We start from the raw sequence: 24,345 nt of genomic DNA on the forward strand, positions 1-24,345 counted from the left end.
CAGCTCAGAAGAGACCTTTGAACATGTCACCAAGGACTTCCAAAAGCAAATGACTTGCATGCTTTCAAGTCATGTAGAAGAAAACTATTTAGTGTGGGCAGAGTGAGAAGTCATACTCTTTAAAGTTATGTGACATATTGTTTGTAGGAGCTTTTATTATGGTGCCTTGTCAGGCTCAGGCATCCATACCATCAATAAATTAGAATGTGGTTGATGAGGCTTGTTTATCAGACTAAAAGGACTTTTTCCAAACAACAACCTTTAAGCAGATATTAGACATAATTTTCATTAAGCCTGCATCTTTGTGTTAAAATGTTTTAATTGATCTGATGTAATGTTTTAAATGTAAATGTGTTTTCACTTGCTGGAAGAAGAAAATCATAATTAACAGAAAAACTATTCAACTTTACAACAGGCTTCACTGTGTCACAGCAAGATTGTGAAATTGTCGGTTGATTTTCAAAACCTGAGGCCCCCCATATGACAATAAAAAAAATGTTAAAAAAAGAATATATATATACATATATAGACAAAGCAAGAAGAAATCCTGTTTGATGGTGGTGGACCTACCATCAAACAGCAAATGACTGATATATATATATATATAAAACAATAATCGTAGCATCCTTAAGACTGTCGAAAGGGTAAAATGGAGACAAAAATTGGCATTATTATCCTGCCATGTGAACCAGGCACTAGTGAAGTGAGTTATTATAGTTAAAGAAAATATACAATTAAATTTGAAATAAATACATTTTAATGAATATTTATCTCCATAATTTATGTAAATCAGTAAATCACTAACTACCAAGAGAATTAAACTGATATGCGATTATTTAAGCGTATGTTTACAAAATTGTGCCTTTAGGGGCATGAGACAGAAGTACGAAGAGACAAAAGCGTGGGATGTACACAAACCGATCCCCAATGAAACAATGCAACAAAATAAGATAATTACTTGATTGGGAGACAGAATTATAAAGACAACATTATTCTTCTATGTCCCAGGGTCCAGAGTTTCAACTTATTTTATGGTGCTGTAAAAACAACAAAAATCTGGTTCGAGTGTGCAGTACAACATCTCGAAGCCCTCACTCTGTTATCCATCATAATGGCCTTATGGGAGATGAGCTGTTGAGTTAGATAAATACTCATGTTCTGCTCCTTCTACTGCTCCTGCTTATGGAACAAAACCCAAACTATTCCTATTAAATATGCAGAATTTTGTGATCCAGCCATCAAAACCGGTTTCTCAGCCCTGATAGCAAACAAGAAATGAGCCAAAAGTTTTTGGGGGGTTTTTTCTTTGTTTTTTTAAGCTAGCTTAACAAACATGCTTTTCAGGTCCAAAGCAGCATCCCAATCTGGTTTGATTCTGGTTTTATCACCTCTTCTTTTTCTTTGAGCCTAATCATTTAAAATGAATGTGTAGCACCACAACAAAACCTCAGATTACATCAGTATAATAATTTGTCACGCCAAATATTCACAAGTTACTCAATACTCCGGAAATGAGTGATTACCATACTGTTCTTTCCAATTGCTTGCTTCATTGACAACTCTTTAAATTATCCAACAGATAAAAGGTTTGTGCTGCATAGTATAACAAAAAAGTCTCCATGACAGCATAGCTATTCTTATATATCCATGGAGCTCACAAACATAAGAAAAGTACAACCGCGCCATATGAAACACGAGTAATGGCCTGTCGTAGTCATAGTGACTGCTCTCAGGCATAAACTGAAAGGAGAAATGAGCTCTACTCCAACTCTTTGCCATCCGAAGGAAGCTGACCCCCGCTTATTAGCACAGTGTGGCTCCGTAATCCTCCGCCTCTTTTTCGGGGGCACAGGTGTCCCCTGTCTGTACTTAGATTATCATTGTAATCCCCAGGATCCCCGTTGACTCAACTACAGCTTTCCTGTACGTGAAGCTGTTCACTGGAATGTTTTGAGAGCAAATAGGCAGATCAGATGGACCTAGCCCTGTTTTGCCCCCTCATTCTAATGGTCATCCATCCTTTTAGCTCAGTGTGATGAGTTACAATCTCATGTAGGCTCAGTCTGTCACAACCATTTACAAGAAACTACTCTAAGGGGCAGCTTTAGATTAGAGAAACATAGCTTCTCAGAAAAAATATTTATTAAGAAATAAAAAGTTATGTCAGCATAATGTGAAATCTGTCCATTCACTGTATAGTATATGCACTTTACATTTGGTCAGGGCTCCTTTGACTTGAATTACTGCATCAATGCAGCACAGCATGAAGGTGATCAGCTTGCAACACCACTGAGTAGACCATTTCATAATCCTCTCAAGGCTGTAGTTTGTAGTCCATAACATTTTTAGTGGTATTGTGAAATTAAGTTTTCTGAAAGACAGAATGTTGGGCTTTTATTAGCTGTGATCTGTAATTAACAGAAATAATCATTTGGAATACATCTCACTGTATTTAATGGTACTTTATTATGAGTTTTGTTTTATAAACTGAATTAATGAAATAATTTAACATTGATAGTCAACAAAATCAAGAAATTCAAGAAAATAAGAGTGAAGGAACAGGAACACTACATTAAGCAGCTGCAAATGGGTGGAATCACATTTTGCTTCCTCTGCGTACACTTCAACTCAGAGCCAAACTGATCCTGCAGCTTTTTCCCAATCCTCTTTAAGATATTACATTTATAAAACCTTCATTTTTCATTTGTGTGGTGGCTAAATGAACATAATATAACATAAGTTGGGTGAAATGCATATGCTGTGGACAATAACAACTTTGGCCAAATAAAACAGCATGACCGCTTCATGTCATCCAAACACCGGAAGAACGTTACGGGGATGGTTTGGAGCTGCGGGGCGCTGTCCAAATAAAACAAGAGATACATGGAGTCACAGAGCAGGAGACCAGATGTTGTGAGGTTGCGAAAGAGTCTGGACTGAGGTGGAGTCCAAGCTGGATTCCAGGTCCACAAGTGATGAATCAGAAAAGTTGTTTATTGAAAACAAAACCTTTTAAAAAAAAGACAAGAAGAGTGTAAAAGTCTGTACATAAGTCCAGGCTTTATACAGCATGTTTGGACCATATTCTTAGGAAAAGATCATGTTCTTCTGACAAGCATAAACTGCGGTTAACATTTTCAAATCGTCCTATCTGTGTCATTTCTCTATACCAGTAGGTTTTAAAGTTTAAAATCAAAACTAATTGAGCTTTCACATTTAGAAACATAACACTTCACTGACTTTGGTCAGAGCAGACATTTCAGTTCATGTTTTGTTTTATTAAACCTACAAACCTCACAACAGCAGTGTTTTACTAACATTTCTGCCAGAATATTTGGAGACACAACTACTTGCCCTTTTTCCAACTTTGATTATAACTTATTCTAAGGTCAATAACACATGCTCTCTCATTTGTGTAATCTAGGAGTGATATTTAAAATTTTTTATATATTTTAAGAGTAAAATAACAACTCAACAAAACTATAATTTATCTAAGTGAAAATTTTAAAACATAGCATACATTATGCCAAAGAACTATTCAGAACACATCCTAGTCAGTTTCCACAATTTTCCAAACTTATGTCACATAGAACTGACATTTAATATGTACTTTTTGACTAACTGGGAAAAAAAGTATTTTAACCTAAAAGGTAAATGGCAGCAAAAAAAATAATAAAAGTAATTTAAAAATCCTTTTCAGATTAGGTTTTGGACCATATAAGTAACTTTTCAACAAGGAATTAGCTAGTTTTATGTCAATAATTCCTTAATATTAATTTAAAAAAAAAAAACGATATTTCCACTGTCAGACTTTTTACACTTAAAACGGGAACATGCTTGTTATAAGTTAAAAAGTCTGCCAGTGGATATAGCACCTTATTCAAAATAATCAATCTTCTCTAGTGACATTCACAAGTTGCTGTTTACAATTAGTGACTAACCACTCTAACTGAGCTAATTGCTAAAATAAAATCAATAACAAAATGAACTAATCATTTTGTCTTTATTTTAAAATGTTAAACAAACTTTGTTTTGCAGCTGCTCCTCAAATATGCATGGAGTGGTTTCTCCTTTGCTTCCAATATAAATAATGACAGCTTTAAGCATGAAGACTGAAAAAAGTCAAATCTCTACAAAAAACAGAGATTAGAAAAATCGGCCATGACTTTAATCAGTGCGTCTCTAAAAGAAAAAAAAGTGCAGCAGCTTTCCTGGTAGACGGAGTAGTTTTGAATCCTACAGGAAATAATGAGATTACAAGATTATCTCCATTCCCGCACCAAAGTACATGTCCCTAACCTTTATCTGATTCTGACTGACCCCAAAATAAAGTGCATTGATAAACCTGCTGTTTCTTAATGTGTTTACAAAGAAAATGAGTGGATTTTAAGTGTTGATGGATTGAGCAAACAAAAATCTGATTTGTTTGTATTTGGTCTCTGTGATCATTGCTGATCAAGGGAAACTTCCATCATTCACACCACTGTACATCTCCCACATTTGAAATGATCACATCTTAAAACTTCAACAGTTCAGAGAAAAGTGGGGGCATTTATTCAAAAGAGAAGACAGTTGCATTGAGTTGCATGTAAAAGCAGCAGGACCTCCCATTCTGAACTGCAGATGATAATTCTACCATTTTCCTGAAGTCATTACATTCAAATGAGATTTCTATAACCAATAATGACTACACCAACAAGCTGAAACATTTTTATGATTCTCCGACTGACTAAAATCAAACTGCAAACAAACTAAACAAGCCAAGGTCTGTAAAGCAAGCAATAGAACAACCTTGGTTCTCAGATAACACCAGGCCTGATGCCACAACCTACTTATTTGTCACAATGACACGGACGTTTAAAGATCTTGCCAAACCTCTTTTTAGATTAAATTTTTAAAGCCTCTGTCAGGATTCCTATACATTTCTCATTTCAAACTTCCATACTTTTCAAAATTGTATAGAAACTGTGCTCTGTTGTATGGCTTGGCTTTATGGAACAGCAGGCACTCTGGACCCTGAACAAATCCTGACCATACTGCACTTCTCCTCTGAGTTGGGTCTCTGTTGCTCTTTTGTGTCAACTTGGACCAGTCCAGTTGGATAACACTGCCAATGGACTGACACCGAATAAAAGAACTAGACTGGTCTTTTCAAGGCTATGTAAGACTACACCTGCAGGGAGAAAAAAAACAACACTGAAGCTGAGATAAAAATGGCCAAGTCAAAACACAATGAGTGTGAGTGAAACTGATGTCAAATTTGCAAGGACATTTCTGCTCATAGTTTCTTTACTATTGTCTAACGAGTGTTCTAGGAACTGGTTCATCAGCAGGGAAATGAAGTTAGATAAACTTATGACTACATATTTTCAAACTGAAAGCTATAGTGTCTCCAACCCACACAGGCAACAACAAAAATAAAACCCAGAAAGATGTCAAAAGTGAACTGAAAGTAATAAGACTATTTTCAGCTCAGCTGTGCCTGATTAAAGCAGACCCTCAGGCAAATCAGAACACACCACTTGACTCCAAGTATTGGGTTTCAATCAAGAATCTTTCTCTGAAGACAGCTGAATCTCACATCCACTCCAACTTTCAGAACATGAGTCCGATCTCACAGCTCCCCAAGCATTTCATGCTCAACTCAGTTGTGGCTAATTGGAGGGTGAGCAGCCGGCTGGTCCAACACAGCAGAAATCCACACACACGTATGCACACGCACACAAGGGTGCGAGCGGTGGTCTTTCATAGGCTGCCGGGTCTGGGTCCAGTGCCAGGCTCCGTCTTGGGTACCCCAGGGAATAAAGAGCACCTCTGTTCTGTGGAGCTGACGCACGGGATTTCAGCCACCGCTCTCCCTCTGCGCCCCAGACAACAACCATTGTTCTGCTTTTTAATGAAGAAGAGTCGACATGGAAAAAAAATAAATAAAGGAGGTTAACTTATTCACTTCCTGGATTCTGTAAACGGGTAGCAAGACAGGCACACTGCAGGCCACAATTAAAGGCAACCACAATATGAACGTGTAAAAAGGGAACATAAATGAATCCTTAATCCACACACAACATTTAACACGCCTGTAATGTCAGTACACTTATTCAGTGGAAAAAAATTAACCAGTTATGCTGTCAATTCTTTCCAATCACCAATAAAAAAAAAGCACTTCCTCCATTAACATGGAACATGTTAAGATCAACATGTTCCATGAAGCATACAGACAGGATCTTTGACGATTCCTCTTTGTTCAATTCCTTTAGATCATCCTGAATCCTGGGTTTTCTCTTACACCCTCTTCTTTACAGCTTGCTGCAAACTATAGTATTTGGGTCTGAAAACTTGGGAGGATGTTTGATATGGTGTTTGCTAATCCATTTCTGTGTAACCTTGGCAAAGTGTTTTGAATGATTACCATACTGAACGATCCAGTGACAAACTACTTTTCATCTTTTTGACAGAGAATGCCATTTTTCTATATAAATTCTGCATGATGAAATGTACTTAAAGTTTCCATGGCTTTAGGAAGAGAAACAGGCCCACAGCATCATCAATCCACTTCCATACTTAACAGCTGAGTAACAGAGGTGCTTACACATATTCCTCCTTGTTCTCTTAATTGAGAGTGCATTTTGTAGAAAAATATATATATTATTCTCGTCTTACAAATGATCACTTCTTGAGCTGAAGAGTTGAGCTAACTCTGCATGTTTAGGTTGGTAGGATTGAAAGGACTTTTTTTTTTCTACTCTCATCGCTGCCAAACAATCTCTTGGCATGTATGTGGGATCTAATGGTTGTTATGGAGACTTGGTGGCCTCTAGAAGCCACTCTTTGCAGCAGTGAGAAATTGAGATGTTTTTTTTTTCAGCACCCTTATTGTTCGTCTCGTTGTGTGTGGTGGTAAGACAAATATGGGTTCTACTCCTGCCTATGTGGACACCAATGGCTATGCCAGTTGTAATTGTTTTACTACATTTTAACATGAAATTATTCTCCAGACAGAATAAATATATCCAAGTCAAGGTTGGATTTTTCTATATTATTCAGGGCAACATTGTGGATCTATTTACTTTAAGACATTTTTTTTAATCAATTCTCTTTCTTGACTTGGTGAAATATTTTGCTTCTCATTTGGTTTCTTGTTTTTGTCCAAATGTAAATTAATGCTAGACATCACTATTCATTTGGAAAGTTACAACATAGCATCTGTTGGTGCAACTTTAAAAGCGCATCTAGTGTGAAATTTAAAACTGGTTTAATATCAGTTCTATGAAAGCTTAATTCAGCCGGGGATGGTGGAGGTTGTAGCAGACCCCAGGTAACCAGCCAATTCATTCCACACCCGTCAGAGTGACAAACGAGGCTTCAGTCGAACATGAAAGGCCACTCTTGTGATTAATCCAGGGTAGATTTCAGACGCAGAACCCCACAACACAAATAACTCCTGGCACTTCAGCCGCCTTCAAACAAAGCAGCTTAGATGTAATCTGGACTATTGAGAGGAGCAGCAAGAACAACAACTGCAGTAGCTAAGCATGTAGTCCCCCATATGGCACTTAAACATGTAACCTCTTTACATCACTGATAGCAGTAATGATATCACAGCAGTGCAAGGAGTTTCTAAGTGCAATCGCATAATGCATGTGGGTGCAGCTTTATTTGACGTCAGCTTTGTGGTTAACTGAGGCCAGAGAACAGGCATCAGGCCTGGAGCTAGTTTTTCTCTAGCATAACTTTTTGACATTCAGACTGTGAGAAACAAAGCAACAGTCATGATATTAGAGGTTTAATTTGGTATAAGATCTCATAGCACTACAGCGTTAAAATATTTCTCATCTAATCCTCTCTTTAACATGTTCATAGTTACATGTTTGAATAATATTTTAATTGTTTGTGCTCCATTTTGGAGTCCTAAACTGCAGTTCACCGTGAATTTGTTTTGTAGTTTGTTTTGTACAGGCAGGCTGTAGACATGGACAAACCATAAACAGAGGCAGATGGCTGGATATGCTAATAGGTAAACACATTAAATTGGAAATAAAGTATTTTTTTTACTCATCTTACTCAAAACTAGAAAATACTTTGGCCAAATGTCAGGATTTTCAAGTTTTTTCCCAGAATAATTAGGAACTCTGGCTTTGTTAAAATTTTAAAGTCAGCGTTTCAATCTCTAATCGTGTCTTTTATTCATTTGCCAGATCAGACTGGAGACATAAAAAAATGCTTGTGAGAACAGATTAATGATCAACACGTTGTAAAAAAAACTTCAAAAAAGAAGGCAAGAAGTACAAGGAAGGGAAGAAAGGAGGGAGAGACACAAGGAAGAAATTGCAGGAAAGCAAGAACACAAAACTTAAGCAATGAATTAGAAAATAAAGTTGGGAAATAAACATTTTCCAAGCTTTCCAATTGTTTGTGCTCCATTTTGGAGTCCTAATATAAACTGAGGTTTATATCAGAACTTCAGAATTGGAAAACAGAAATTCCATTCCAGATATTTTTCTGCCTGTTGAGGACCCTTGTTTTGAGATATTTCAAAGTCAAGAGAAAAATAACAGACTTATTTGTTTTTAACAATTATTCAAAGCTTTGCAATATAGTAGGATTATGACATCATTAATAACCAAGGGGAGAACACGCTGCAGTGACACTCAGAGCCCAATATCAACTTCAGCCTAATCTTGTGAGCTAAATGTACCAACACACTGTGTAGACATACATAATCTATAGAAACCAGAGGAGTTGCAGAATTCCAAGTTTAGTCACAGATCTTTACCCAGGAGGGCCCATCCAGGCGTCAAAGGGAATAATACGTCCTCTTTTAGGTTTGTGCTTTAGGGCTGCTGCCCTACTTTTCTTTTGACTTTTATTTGGTGCATTTTAAAACATGTGACTATTCTGAAAAATTGTAGTAAATCCCATATGGAGTGACTATTTTTCCAAAGAAGATGCCGTCGTTATGTTTGTCGTCAACACTTATCTTCCACCATCTCTCTGCAATATACCTTAAGAAGCATAATAACCGCTGATAGTTTTGCATGCCTGAAACAATCAACTTTAAACTCTCACAATAAATCATCAGATTTCTTAGTGCAAACGAAGCTTTAAATGGAGCCATGCAAACTGCAAAATGCCCACATGTACTTAAACAAGACACTATTTGGGTTAAACCTTGTACTAACTTCATGGCCAAGGTCGCATGTGAATCAAAAGCTCACGTCATGGCTGAGGAATTATAATACAATTAGTCTGTTTCAAACAGCAGGCAAGAACACCTGGGATCCGTGAGACTGGATTCAAGGGAAGACTTTGGAGGAATCTGCAGACTCAAACATCATCTTATCCAGGACAGGATGGATTAAAACTTAACCTACTGCAGCTTTGTAGTTTTTCTTTGAAGTTGTAACTCTACATAATCTGGAAATGCATTTACATGAAGGCTGGTAAATCCTTAAATTGCCTTCTAAATAAATTGTGAAATTGTTAAACTCAACATTAATAAAAAAGAAATAGAACAAACTCCTGGTCCCTGGTATTGTCAAAAGTGACTTAATTTGTGTAAATATGGAAATAAAACTTGGCAAACAGCTCTGTTCAGCCTGTCAGGCTTATTACCTTGAAGGTGTAACGTACTAAAGCAATCAACTGATGGAAAAAAAAAAAAAACCTGTGCAGCGTTAAACCTGCTGCTTAAGCTTTGCAATACAAATGTTTTGCAGAAATGGACTGGAACTTACCGGTTTTTATATGTGTTAGAAAACTAAAAAAGATCTCGTTCTGGGTTAGAAACAAAAACATTTAGCCTTTTTTCTGCTTATTGATCATACCATACCCAAATGCTAGTAGGTCATGGTAGCAACACAACTCTTCATTGTAAAAGTTGTTACTGAAGGAAGAAGATAGTTATTTTTAGGAATTGTAACATGTTTAAAATAAAGTCAGGAAGCACAAAGATGTAAGAAGTTTTTTTAAATTTACTGTATTTTTCACAGAGATATGGGCTGTTTATTCACAAGGCCACAAAAGAGTGCAAGACTTTGGAAAAGAACAGGAAGGCTTAGACTACAACAAAGTGACTGTTTCATCCTCCTGATCTTTTCTCAAGCCAACAATGCATTTCTCTTTAAAGGATTACAGTAATGTGGGTGAGAGATACGACAGCATTTTCCTCTAAAGATTTGGTCATGTAGGGTGTGTTCACAAACAAAAACTTCAGCAGGTTATTTAACATTTTCAAAATATTTAACAGAACATTCCAGAGGAAAACAAATATGTGGCTTTCTTTTCTAGATCTTTTTTTTAAATCTGTTTCTTCATTTAGGTGAGTCTGTCTGTCTCTTGATCTCATATTTTATGTTTCTGTCTCTCTTCACCTTTTCATCTTTATTTACTGTATCTCTCTGTCTAACTATCATGCTTGTATTTCCTTACCAAGCTCAATCTTATACAGCCCGAGAGAGTATTTCTTCACTGACAGGCAAGTCAGGTCAAAACCTTTTATTCAGTGATGACTGGGTTTTTTTCTGTGTGTCAGGGGCAGGGCATGAAGAACTTTGGTTATTTTGCATACTCCTGCTGCTACTCACAGGAGAGTATGTGCTGCCATCAAAACAAATTCAGCTCATTTAAAAAGTACAGATATCCTTACCTGCTCTGCTGGTTTTTGTGACATGTTTTTCTGTACAATAGGCCTACAAGTGCACAAGACTCTGTGAAACAGTACAAAGGGGGTGTTTTCATCTAGCCTTTGTCAAGTTTGGTGTTTCATAAAAAAAGAACTAAAAGTAGAGGAGCAATGATGTAGGACAGAAATAGCTCATGACGTTATCTGTCATTGTTTAGCTAGGCTGATAAGATTAATATCATAGCATGTAATAGCATAAACTGTGAACACATAAAATTATGACATGCAGTGATCTTCTTTGGGCAGGGTGCCCTGCTTGAATAATTGAGGGGAATTGATGAATGAGACATCCATCACTAATGTTAAACATGTGGCAGCCATGTTGGACTTTGGGGTATGAAAACCATGTTCTGATCATTTTTTTTCCCCACATGAAAAGTTAAAAAAAAAGAAGAAAGAAACACCACAAACTGATAAATATTCTGTTGATAGTTTGTGTGATAGTTTGTGTGGTGATACTTGGAAACTATTAGCTTAAGTGGTATCGACTTTTTACCTTCAACTCGACCTCCAAACCCTGTGACCGTCTTTCTGACTACAGAAGTCTGAGATGTGAAGAGTTAATATTAGAGCTGAGGGCTTTCCACATCACACAGTGTGGAAATTCAAATTCAGCGTAGCCTAATGAGAAATTCAGCAGACCGCTTAAATGTGGTCACGTAGAGCTGAGGTCTTTAATCTCAGCAGCTCCCTGCTGTGATGCAAGGGTTTGCCAGTTGATCAGACCCATTGTGACTGGCGAGTAAACAGTCCTGCACTACTCTTTGATCAACAGGTCCCAAGTATGAAGATTAGCGTACAACAAGACTGATCTAAGTGTAAATTAGTCAGATAGATTATTAATAGTGGGGGAGGTGTTACACAGGAAGTGATTAATGAGTGCCACTGAACAAGAGCCAAGTACAAATCTTGACTCATCAATACTAAAAACCTCTTAGGAAACAAAAGCCTGAGAGGGATCATGCTTATCATCTGCTCCTTGGATCAGAGTCACACAGAGCCACTCAAAAGAGCCGCCCAACATCGGCAACAGCTGATACACATTAGAGTTTAAAGGGTGGTAACTCACACTAAATGCTCTGGTAATGGCACCAAAGTCTTCTGATGCCGAAGGGCTTCCATCTTGCCAAGAGATGAGGCATCATGCTGGCAGCAGAAAGAGAGAGAGACGGAGGGGAGGGGAGTTCCCTGACATGCTATATGAGAATCGGCTTTACCGCCAGTCAGTCCAGGAAATCTTCAGTTTAGACAGGTAGGTTTGTTTCTGGAAAGCAGCATAACGAGGGATTATCTAAAGTAAACTTTATGGATCCTAATCATTTTAAACCCACTAATTAGAGGAGGAAGATGAGTTGGTGACGTTCAAAACGACCAGTACGAATAATCCTTCAAGGAACATGACGTCAAAGCTTTCCAATACTTCCTCCCCACCAAAAACCAAAAAAAGTCTGAAGCTGCCTCTGGCTATTAAAGGGACTCATCCATATCCGATGAGCAGCAATCACACCCTAACCACAGGCTTGTCTGTCAAACAACAATCCCACTTCCATCTCTGAGGGTTTTTTTTTTGCAAAAGGAGTAATCTGTGCAATGCTATCCAATAATTCAATGTTAACAAAAGAAGTACACCTTGCCTTGCAACTGAAACAAAACCAAAAAGCTAAAAGCAGTTAAAAAAAATGCTTACTAAAGTTAAATCTTTCTTCTAAACAGCTGATCTATGAGAACACCAGGCCAGGCAACAATCACGTCTGACCCACATTTTTCCAGCTCTCAGATTTCAACCTCACTATTCCTCTGCGCAGGTCTATTCAGCAGCGGGCAACAGAGTGAGAGAGACTACTTATCTACAATAGTAGCTTACCTAATTACGCGTTGTAAAAAGATTGCAAATAATACTTTTGATCCCAACTGCATCAGGAGCACATGCAGCCAATCCAAAGACTTGTTCTTGTCTTGGGCATACACAGCAGCTGGAAGAGTTTTCAAAGTCCATCTAACCTTGCAACATAATTGTTGACAGATCAACTGGAACTTTATGATGCGACAAGAGTTTTTGCAAAAGACCTGGCATGCTGGGCACTTAAGACTTTAGCAATGAGCTGGCGTCTGGACTCAAAGTCGAAAGAAAAATGGGACAATAAAGCCAATAACTTTCCATGTCAACGATGCAGGTGCGCCCTACATCTTGAGTTAGGAAATGCACAGCCTAAAAAATGTTGCGACATTCCAAACAGTGGACTTTATTTAGAGTGTTTTGGTTTTGTTTTCAGATCAAATCAAGTAGAGAAATGGATTATGTGGATGGAACTTTCACTTCACAATAGTGACATTATTTAAACTCTGTGCGTTTTTCAACAAATTGAAAGCAAAGAAAACATTGTAGAATACTTTATAATCTGACTTCTTGGACAAAGTACTGGTACATTTTTGTATGCAAAGACATGTTGGGAAAAATCCTATCCTATAGTAGTTGAATATATTCTTAGCATCTTCAAGTACTTAAGATCTTCAAGTTGACATCTCTTTATTGGAAGAATCCAGAACTTTTCTCAAACTTTGCCTTACTTTGCACTTTGAGGATAGAGTAATGTCCACAATAAACCAAGGATTGATGACTTTGTCTATCTGAAAATTGCTCTTTTAAACTTCCTTAGCTGGAGAGTGCCATTCCTAAATTGAACAGTTTTTTTACCTCAATTAAATTTTTAAATTATGACAGCCAAAGGTGTTGGCACGTTTTCCTAAACAATTTGAAATTGAAGACTTCTTGGAAATAAAATTGATATTTGTAGATGACTGGATTCAAGTCCAATTTTATATATATAGATAGCATAAATATATTATTTTGGTTGTGGAGAGCTTTGCATTGCTATGTCGTATTTAAAAAAGGGTTTAATAAAATATTTTTGACTGACTAACTGATTGAAAAGCAAAGCTAAAATATTCAGTTCAGCAGTGAAATGTTTGATAACATTTAAAAGTCAAACAGAAAGTTTTTCTAAACACAGATACGTTGCATGCACTTTTAAACCAAGTAAAGAGTTGTTTTTGTTCAAAATGTGTTTTTTGCCCCAAATGGCCAACAGATTTTTATCAGGCGTCCTGGACAAACAGAGGTCCACAGCTGTCCCGTACCAGGACACTAAAGCGTGGAGAGAACAAAGAGGGGAGACACATGGACACAACTTTTTTTTTTTTTTCTCTTACCAGAACGTGTGCGAACCTCTCCTCCAGCTCCCCCGGCTCTGGCATGGGCAGTTTCAGGGGCATGTTGTGTCGGTGGTCGGTGTGCTGGTCAATGCTCCCTGCGTTTCCCATGTTTGCTCCTTTTTTTTGGTAAAACACCAGCAAGCGGGCACAACTTTTTTTCTTTCCTGTTAACTCTCGATGAAAATCCCTCGCAATTTATTGGAAGTATATCCCACACGCCCTTACGTTTTCTGCCTGTTTATGCGGCTCTTATCGGGTTTATTATCCAGGTCACTGCTGCTGCTTCTTCTTCTTGTTTAAAATAAAACACACCAGAGGTGGGCGGCATAATGCGACGGGTCCGAGCGGCAGCAGCGGAGTCCCTGAAGAGGCATTTTCCACGGAAGAGACCTGGGAGCGTGACTCTTTCCACCTCTCCTCCTCCTCCTGGTATTATCCGTATCTTTCACAATTTCGGCTCCGCTCCCAGCCGACACAGATGACGACGGGCATGATTCACGCTTATTTCAATCCCCGGTGTGTCTGTAGTTCCTGAGCGGAGCTGGCTTTCCTAATCCCTGCACTGCTGACCAGCTTGTTAAGGAGGAGGAAGGAGGGGGCTCTCAGGGAGCCCTTTGACGGGGCCAAGCCTCTCACTTCATCTTGGGGCGTAGCTCCCAAACCCGTAGCTAAGGAGACGATAGTGTACGGTGTTGCATTGTGGTAGTTGGAGTTCATTGAAAAAGCAAACAACCTTAGCGCCACAGGTCCTTCTTAGAAAGGAAGCAATTTATAGTGTAAATAATATACGTCATTTGATTACTCTTTTCTTTTCTTTTTTTTTTTTTACATACAGGAAGCAATAAAACGTACCAAATGGACCACAAACCACAAGTACTAGAACTCCTAATATCAGAAGTAGCTTTGAATTCAAAAAATCATTTTTGTTTTCTTGGTTTGTTTTTTTGTTTAATTATTCTATATATAATATGATTCAGTTAGTGACTCGAGTTACTGAAATACATAAACTTTTCAATAACATTTTAATTTATGTACTGTAACAAATCCTATTTCATAGGAAATATCCTTGGCTACAAACATATTTTATTTAATCACAAACTTATTGTGAAATTAAGCACACTTTTCAAAGTTGGGTTTTCATATTTAGCCACATCCGTTTTGGAGCACAAATGTTTTGTGTTGTATTGGTACAAAACAAAATATTGCTTTATAAACACTAATCGGTGTTAAAAGTAATTATTCCAATTGCAACATTTATCTTTATATGAATGTTTAGGGTAGTAAACCCTCAGTTTATGTACATATCTCTATTCAAGGCAGTGACAGTGACTCTTCATCCGTGAAGAGTAATGATTGCATTTTCTGTGGAACTCCGAAGACAGCCACTCCTCTTTTGTTTCTGTCTTCAAGATCATTCACATGCAATACAAAGAAATCGGATCTGTTGTTCAGGGCGGGGACTGGCTTCATGCTCTGGAAAGTGACATCAGCATGGAGAGATCTGGAGATAATCCAGAAGTTCTCCACAGGGACAGTGGTTTTATTCAGGCTGCTGGACTGATTCCACAGAGGAGGGTGTCACATCTGAGTTTAGCTGACTGAGGATGGGAAATACTGCTGACTGACCTCATGAAATCATTTCATGTTCTCCGTCCATATGGAGAAGATGCTGCAGTTCCTTCCCTGTGTGATGAACAGTTTATACAGCTAGGTCTTAAAGTCCATTAAGGTTGTCAGTTTAATGGATTTAATTGACTTAGATTATGGTCTTTTAAAACATACTGTATAATCAATGGATTTTATTTAACATTAAACCTGAATCAACAAGATAATAGAACATACCTCTTTAAATTACATTTTCTTCAACTGTTGAATATAAGATTATTAAATAGTTGGACTGTTGCAACTTAAATGTGTTAAAGAAACTTAAAGTTGTTGAAGGAATAACAATTTATTGAAACTGGTATATATTTCCTGTAATTTTTTTTTTTTTTGGAATATGGCAGTCATAACTTCTCAGGGAGATATAAATAAAATTGTTCTTCCAACAAAATTCTACATCTTTGCCTTTTTTTCATCAGGGACAAGAATGCTGGGCAGAATTGATAAGAAGATGGATGGAGTTAAATATGCAATAATCCTGACAGAAAAACTACAAAAGTTTGCAAACAATTTGAAACACAGGCCATGGTTGACTTTCCAACAGGACAACAACCCTAAGCCCGTAAACGAGCCCAACAAAAGCCACAGTGTAACGGTTTAGATCAAAATGTATTCATGTTCTAAAATGGTCCAGTCAAAGTCCAGACCGAAATCCAATTGATAATCTGTGGCAGAACTGGAATGTTACTCAGATACCTGGATTGAGATTTTATACTCTCAATACAATCTCAGCTTGAGGTATTTTGATGAGAAGAATGGGCAGAAAAACAAAAACAAAATCAGTCTCTAGGCATGCAAAGTTGTTAGAGGCAACCCCCAAAAGATTTGTCTTTACTTTTAGAAAGTACTATATCAAATTATAAATAAAATTATTTTAGGTGTTTTTATTTCCTCACATTTGAAAATTGTCTAAAACAAGCCTCCTTAGCGTAAATTACAGCAAACAGTTTAAGGAAGCGTAAAATCTATATTTTATACGACATACAAATTTAATAAAATATAATCACCCTCCATTCACACACGTTTTTCTTGGTACATTTATGTGACTGTGTAAGTGAACTACTTATTCTTATAAATAAGCAGCCCTTTCACCACTGTCACAACAGAAAAGCACATGACACAAGCTGTTCACTGACTCAACACTAATACAATAACAATCAGTGTAGCTCTCATAAATGCACTGTCAAACAAATGAGGTTGTGTAATGAGTCATGAGTGCTCCTGATACGACCAACGGTCATTTTACTGACATAAAACTGAATGAGCGCACTACAGTTACCTCCCACAGTTTATGTAAGCAATGCCATTGTTTTCTTTCCATAATTTCAGAGATGTCTCACAGTTTATCTTTGCAGAGACGTTCCACAAAGTAAGCAGCAGCCAGCTGTGATCAGTCCATAAAAAACATTCTGGTTCAGCCATCAGCAGGAGGTTAAATGTATAGGCGGAGGGGGCATAAGACAGCTGCGTTTCTGAGCCATTTCTGGAAATATGCAGATATCTAAAACCCGCCTGAGGAAACATAACATTCAGAGAAAGTGCCAGAAATAAATGAAACACAATCAGACCTTTGTGTGAGCAACCTCATGGGGGGACTTCACTTAGCTGCTGCTCAAGAACATCTGTGAAATCAAGTTTGCTTAAATAGGAGGAGGTACGTGAGATTTCAGCCCTCGTCTGCGTCTGGAGCAACAGATATGCTTTTGTAGTTGTAATCTTGGGGCTGCAAAAGTTTGAGTCTGAAATAAGCTGTGAAAGAATCAGCCTCAAGCATAATCACGCCATCTAGTGCATCTTGTTTGTATTACACAGAAAAAGGGCAAATCTATGTCATGGTGGACATTTAAATTTTACATCCATTTAGTAAATAATAACGCTCATTAAGGTCCTAAATAACCATTACTGATATTTTCCCATAATCAAAGCGCTCCTACATTTTTTATCTTTACAAAAAATATCCCAAGGCATTAAGCAACTTCACCTTGTAACAAAAGTATTTAGTAATAATGTGCAGTGGCATTTCCTTAAATGGGGTGTACATGCTTTTTAACCATTTCTGCAATGAACAATGGGCAAAAATCCCTATGGTTGTATATGATTGGTCATCACAAATGATTAATGGCATTTAGGTTTGGGGGGGCTTACTTTTTCCTTATAGGACCAAGTTGTTCAAGATCCCCCTTTTAATATATGGAATGATTTGCAGCCTTTTGTACTAAATCATATTTTCTTTGATATAAAAATTATCTGAAGCTTTTAAGTGTGACAAAATAGAATAGGATATTTTGAAGGGGTCAAATACATTTTCACAGCAGTGTATACAGATGTCTTAAAGTTTAAAACTTAAACACACTGTAAAACTAAACAGGCTCCCGGTGTGGTGGCTTCGTAACTCAAATTATACCCCAATACAACCTGCACATAGGAATATTTAACTATGTAAAAATACCAATCCTCCCAGTAATGTCCCACAAATGAAGGTCAGGCAGACAATTCAAGAGGTATCAAACTATATTTATTGTACACAGAACAGGGACAAATAATGTACAAATGATGAAGAAAAGCCAATGTCCCTACTTGCTCTTAAAAGTTAAATTTAGAACACCGACATTCTCAAAGTAACAAAAAAAAAAAATCCCAGTAATCAAACAATAAGCAGCTAACAAAAAAAAAAAAAAAGATGTGATGAACTTTTTACAAACCTATTCAAAAATTGTCAAGACAGTTTGCATGACTTTGCATGTATACAAATGCACCTGTAATGGACCAAAAAGGTGAGCTGTTTTTCCACTCTGAAAGTTTAGTTACATGTGACAAAGTCAATTTACAAGTGAAGGAAACGGTTTTCCCTACGTACGACTAAGGAACCAACAATGTACAGTAACTTATACATCTACAACCTTAGAGATCCACATTTTTGGTCCTGCAAACCATACAACACTATTTAGATTGGCTTTAAATATAATATGGATATTTAACCCTTTGTTGCACAAGATTTTCTCCTGTTTATGTTAAATATGTTACATGGTTTTAAAAACGTTACCAGACATCAGAATCAGCCTCAGGTTGAGGAAAATTTCACACAATATCTTAACCAGTACGTCAATTAAAATATTTTAACCCGTTTTAAGTCTAAATGCTTATAAATTGAGACAGAATAAGGCTTATGATTCAAGAGTTTCGAGCACATCTTGCCACACAATCCCTCCATTTACAAGATGTCCGATCTGAGGTAAGCCCCAGCTTCAGACAAATAGTTCATTTAGGAGAATAAAACACTTTTAAAAGGGCTCCCCTGAATTACTTCAGACTTAGGATTGCCCTACCCCCAGCCCCTGAATGTCTGCCAAAAACATGAGCCTGGCATTAAGCCAAGCACAGAAAAGGAAAAAAAACAAACAAAAACAAAACAAAAACTTAACTTGTAGAAATAAACAATACAACATGAACAAAATCTGACATTACACCAATAGTCCAAATGCCACTTAGTATACTCCTCCTGTTTGTTGCTGAAATACATCAATAGTGTCCTCATCTTCCATCTCCAGCTGCAACAAAAAGCATTTAGTCATAAAAACAAAGCATGCACAAGGTCATACAAATCTGTTCAAATTAATAATTTTGAGGAAAGTTCAAAAATCTTAGAATAGCTTAAATATTCATACACAGAAACGCATCCAGAACAGTGTGTGTTTTATTCCAAAGTACAACACAAAGAGAATTGCATATTCCCCCCCCCCCCCCCCCCCCCCCCCAGTTTCCACAGAAAACTAGAAAAAGAAATTAGGCTACTCAAAAAATAAATAAAATGGGTGTCGACCTGATTCCTTTAAAAACTCAAAGATGTAACTTGAAAACAACCGTGAAGTGAAATATTTTGCTGCATCAGTTCCTCTATTGGGAGCCGCTTCACATATTATTTTAAGGGTCAATCAATCAATCAATCAATCAAGTGTATTTGTATAGCACATTTCAGCAACAAGGCAGTTCAAAGTACTTTACATCATAAAAACACAGAAAATACAATCATAGAAGACAGTCAACAATTGAAAAATAACATTTTGTCGGGTGGCAGTATTATACATCAGAATGCTTATCAATGTTTCATTTATAATGTTTCAAAAGCAACTTTAATTTTAAATGTGCATTTCTAACTGTTACGACTGTTTTCACAGTAATCTTGTTTAAAGTTTGATCAATGAAAGCAGAGCAACTTTAACTGAATATTAAAATATTAAAAAGTCTGGTTCTTCGATTTAATTTTGAAACTGCAGATTTCATGGACCAGCAGTTTTGTAGTGAGGATCTGCTTATACTGGGCACAAGTGCAAACAGCACGGGACTGTTTGACAAAGTCTACTTTATGAAAATTGTCAATATAGCAGATGAACAATTGCAAACATTCACAAAATTTTTAATAATTTAAGCTAATTAAAATAATTTACAGTATTTACTGTGCTCATTAAAATGAGACTGAGTGCTTTGTAGGTTTACTCTGCAGTCTTCCAATGTCATTTAAATATCAGTAGCCAAATCTGTTAACATGGAAGACATAATGCAAGCATACTTTAATAAAAAAAACAAAAAGGGTTTGCTGTCAGCTTTACCATTAATAAATTACATTCAGTCTGCAATAATCCATTTAGCATATTTTACATATATTCCAACAAGCTGTGATAAAACTGATAAGTGTGATGAAACAGTAATGATGATAGCATTGTTACATGGCTACTTTCATCTTCAATTCACCTTTTTTAATCTAGCATTTAAGATTAACTGCTGAACATCGACTGCACACCATTTTTGAGCCGGAGAGCAGAAAGGAGTTTGCACTAAATTTTAGGCAATACATACGGCAGATGAGCGAACTGCATTGCCACTGTCAAGTAAGTGAGGGGACCTGAGGGGTCACTGGAGTATTCCGGCCCTCTGTACGGGGTCCGCTCCAGTTCCACTGCAGGAATGAGGCCCTCGGCATCAGAGACCCCCTCACACCGACCGAATGAATAAAACTATACCAAAATATCAAAAGGAGAAGCATCAGCTTCTCAGCTCTCTGCCTCAAGGTGTTAAAATACTGCCAACATAGTGCATTTCATATTGCACCCCATTGTGTTTATATACTTTTGTTTTATCCATGTAATAGAGAAATGCCTTCTTCTCTGGTTGTAGGCTATTAGCTGTACAACAAAATAACGATTTTACTCATTTGATTTAACACTGAAGCAGAGAATTTTGAGTTTAGAAAATGCATCAATTACTATAAAAAGTCAGTGAAGATACACAAACCCAGGGTGTGTATTAACCAACCAGCAGGGGATCTCTAGCAGTTTTTAGTTCAAAGCTCATTTACGTTTCCAGCAGTTAATGAATAACAATCAACCCTGATCGCTCCAAGGGTCTCCAGATTCCTGCTGACAAATGCTTTGCTTCCAGTTCAATAGACGCCCCTCTCCCTTCTTTGCTTTATCATCACATCGACCAGCTGACTGGAAAGGAACGCACCCGAGAGCTCCACATCATTAAACTACCTAAACCGCCGCTTTAACATTATACAGACGCTCCGCTTGTGTTTACTTAAAGATAAACACATATTTATATAAAAATTTATCATGACCATTAAAGATGCTAAAGATGTTTTACTTTAATATGAAAAATTGAGAAATTTGTAATCAAGACTTGGAAAAATATTGACATAAAATAAAGAAAACATAAGTATGAAAAACTAAATATGTCCTTCTCACCTTATTTTTGTCCTCTCATTTTCTAAATCCTTTATCCCTATTATTATTTGTCTTATCTCATTTTTTGGGTCATTTCTCCCTTCTTGTCTCTTTTTCTCATTACTCATATCTCAAATAATTGTTTCCCTGTTTGCATCCTTAAAAATCTCCCCTTACCGAATTCCTTTTATGTTTCCTTTAAAAGCTTACGTCAGCTTACGTTTTAGGGAATTTCCACAGTGTACATTTTAAAATATATACAAAGGATATATACACAAAATTGGATTCCGCAAACGTAAAAATCGTTCCTCAAGTCAAGGAATGGCAAAATGTTACCCAGAGCTTCCCTACTCTCAAAGTTATTTTGTATGCTTTAATGAGCATTCAAACATCTGGAGGCACTAAACGCAAGCTGAAAAATGTAACCTTGCTTTCACCACAAGATGCGATGTTGTGCTTTACAAACCTGTGCAGGTGTGTCTGTTTCATTGATCGGCTGTCCATCAAACCTAAACCTTATCTGACGAATTGAAAGCCCCTGTGAAAGACAAAAAAGCAACTCAAAATCAAAACTGAAACCAGCTGTTGTGATGTAAAGTCTGAAATAAAAAAACCTTTCTGGTTTCTTTTCACCTGGAAAGAAACCAGGTGTATTTCAGTGTAAAGGGGGCTGAGCTTGCCTGTCTTTCGCAGTACGCCTTCATGAGTTTGCTGAGCGGAGTGTGCCTCTTGATCTTGAACTGGACCACTGATCCATCCTGACCTGCTACCTTCAGGTTGATGTGGTCGTTCTCCGTCTTCACTCCTTCCTGCAACAAAATTACTCATCCTCATCATCACGAACTCAAGAAGCAGACTAGCCGGGAACGAGTAGCTAGAGCTAATTTTGTCAGATTTCAGCGCCGAGGGAAGGTTTCACACATCCATGCCGCTTTCTGTTCATCCAGGGGGTTAGCTTAGCATGCTAGCCCATGCTGAAAACTGGCGCAGAGAGCCACAATGGCGCAAACGCTCAGGGAAAACGCAAATGATTTACCCCCTAACCATCCCGCATGCTTGTATTTAAGAATATAAATTATTTTAAATGCAGCCCAATATCTAAAACTACAGTTAACTTATCAAAAATATTAAATTCAAGCGTAATGTGCGCACAGACCCAGAATATCCGCAAACCTTTGTTTTCCCCGTCTGCCCGCTTAAACACGGTTACCGCAGTCTTAAGCGCAAACTTACAGCGGTAATTATTAGCATTAAACACTGAACCAAGAGGCGGCTTTCCGCAGCAGAACCCCGGTACCAACCTTTGGCTTCTCCTCAGACATGCTGCTACTTTCTCCGGTGCCTGGAACAAACGTGGAGCCTGGTGTCGGTGCTGCTGAGGCGGGTTGCTCTCACCTCCTACGGCCCGGCTATTTCGTCTGGAGCAAGAGCGCGCACAGGACAGAACTTTAAAATCTGATTCGACCAAACGGGATCACGTGTTCCCAAACTTCACGGGGCCGCGGATACGTGAACGCGTACAGAAATTTTGCGCACTCCCGTGAGAGAGCTGGGCCGGATATGACGTATCCCGTCTTAACGAAATAAAACTAGCTTCAGCCAGCAGCAGGGAGACTGTCTGGAAGGTGGCGCTAATGCACTTATAAGTTGTTTGGCAACCGCCATAAAAAAAGGAAAGAAGAAGAAGAAGCAGGGAGACTGAATCATTAATCCAAATATGTAATATTGATTTAAATGTGTATGGCAAGCCTGCTCCAACTGTTAAGTTGATGTTTTACTTGCTTCGGAATATGTAATTTAAATAAAATAAATTATTTGGAGGAAAATATAGGTAAAACCAAACGTTTAGTCACACTGTAATAACAAAACCATTTTTCTCATTGTCTGTTTTAGGTTAGTTATCTTTACCAAGGATGTTTCTATTTGCGAAATGCCAGAAACATTACGTTTCCACTTTTTCAAGGAGCATTTTTTAAAATTACAAAAACAACACACATTTTCTGGATATTAAGTAGACCTCAGTTTTAATCTGTATCCTCTGACAAATTTGGATTTCTTATCTCGGCTCATTCTCCCTAGTACGTCTGGCTGAGTCAGGTTTGTTGGCCTTCTTACTTGAATACAACTTTTTAGCTCTGCTCACATTTTTTTTTTAATAGGATCAACATCATGGCTGATGTCCACTCCAAAATGATTACAATTTTGTCTTTTTTTTCTACCACTATATAATTAGGCGTGTGTACCCAAAAATTGTACTCGTGCAAAAGTATTAGCACTTCTTCAATATATTTTACTCAAATGGATGTAAAAATTAGTCATTCAAGAAATTATTTAAGAGTAAAATGTATTACTCTGCACTGCAGTACTGAGTAAGCACAATATTTTGAATATTTTACAATGATGTCACCAGAAAGACAAAAATGATAAAGCTATGTGCAAATTCTGGTATTTTGTAAGGCCAAAATTCAAAACTTAGTACAAACTTGAAAATTTTGCATTCAGATTAGAATTAGGGTTGGAAAAAGGGCTGGAAAAGTCTGTGAAGCCATGTACTAGTAAACTTTTAAGGACTTTGAAAGACTTATCCATGCCTTCATAACAACTCGACTGGATTACTGCAACTCTTTATATAGAGGGATGGAAAAATCACAGATTCAGCGACTTCAAATGATCCATAACGCAGCAGCACGGCTTCTCACAGGAACCAGGAAGCATGACCACATAAGGCCAACTCTGGCATCTTTTCACTGGCTGCCTGTTTTTTATCGAATAGATTTTAAGATTCTTTTGTTAACTTTTAAAGTTTTAAATGGGTTAGCCCCCCCTTATCTTCGGGACCTTTTAAATTTCCAGTCTGTGTCCAGAACGCTACGATCAAATAATCAGTTATTACTTACAGTTCCTCGAACTCGACTTAAGAGGAAAGGAGATCGAGCTTTTTCTGTTGTTGCCCCTGTTTTATGGAATAACTTACCTTTCCAGATTAGATCTGCCCACAGCCTGGACCATTTTAAATCGCTTCTTAAAACTCATTTTTACTCTTTGGCATTTAAATGATGTGTGTTC

At 37.4% G+C, this 24,345-nt stretch overlaps 2 protein-coding genes across 9 annotated transcripts in view; both read right to left on the reverse strand.

Annotated features, from left to right (window-relative positions):
* The window catches only part of fmnl2a (formin-like 2a), a 61,309-nt gene extending 46,768 nt beyond the window's left edge, over positions 1-14,541 (reverse strand). For 4 of the 8 annotated variants that reach the window (XM_032566626.1, XM_032566624.1, XM_032566620.1 and 1 more), the window contains exon 1: positions 13,892-14,541. In XM_032566626.1, the coding sequence (XP_032422517.1) occupies positions 13,892-14,002 (111 nt within the window). In that variant the 5' untranslated portion in view covers positions 14,003-14,541. The remainder of the gene's footprint in view (positions 1-13,891) is intronic. The other 4 variants (XM_032566627.1, XM_032566622.1, XM_032566628.1 and 1 more) reach the window with 2 other exon arrangements.
* Positions 14,542-18,049: 3,508 nt separating this feature from the next.
* sumo3b (small ubiquitin like modifier 3b) lies at positions 18,050-22,717 on the reverse strand. Its single transcript, XM_032566629.1, has 4 exons — positions 22,581-22,717; positions 21,960-22,088; positions 21,746-21,817; positions 18,050-19,104 (listed from the first exon to the last, which is right to left on the reverse strand). Exons 1-4 carry the CDS (start codon positions 22,599-22,601, stop codon positions 19,042-19,044), a joined length of 285 nt encoding a protein of 94 aa, XP_032422520.1. The 5' UTR covers positions 22,602-22,717; the 3' UTR covers positions 18,050-19,041.
* Between the last annotated feature and the right edge of the window lie 1,628 nt (positions 22,718-24,345).

The sequence above is a fragment of the Xiphophorus hellerii genome, chromosome 7, assembly GCF_003331165.1.
Source record: "Xiphophorus hellerii strain 12219 chromosome 7, Xiphophorus_hellerii-4.1, whole genome shotgun sequence".
NCBI lineage: Eukaryota > Metazoa > Chordata > Actinopteri > Cyprinodontiformes > Poeciliidae > Xiphophorus > Xiphophorus hellerii.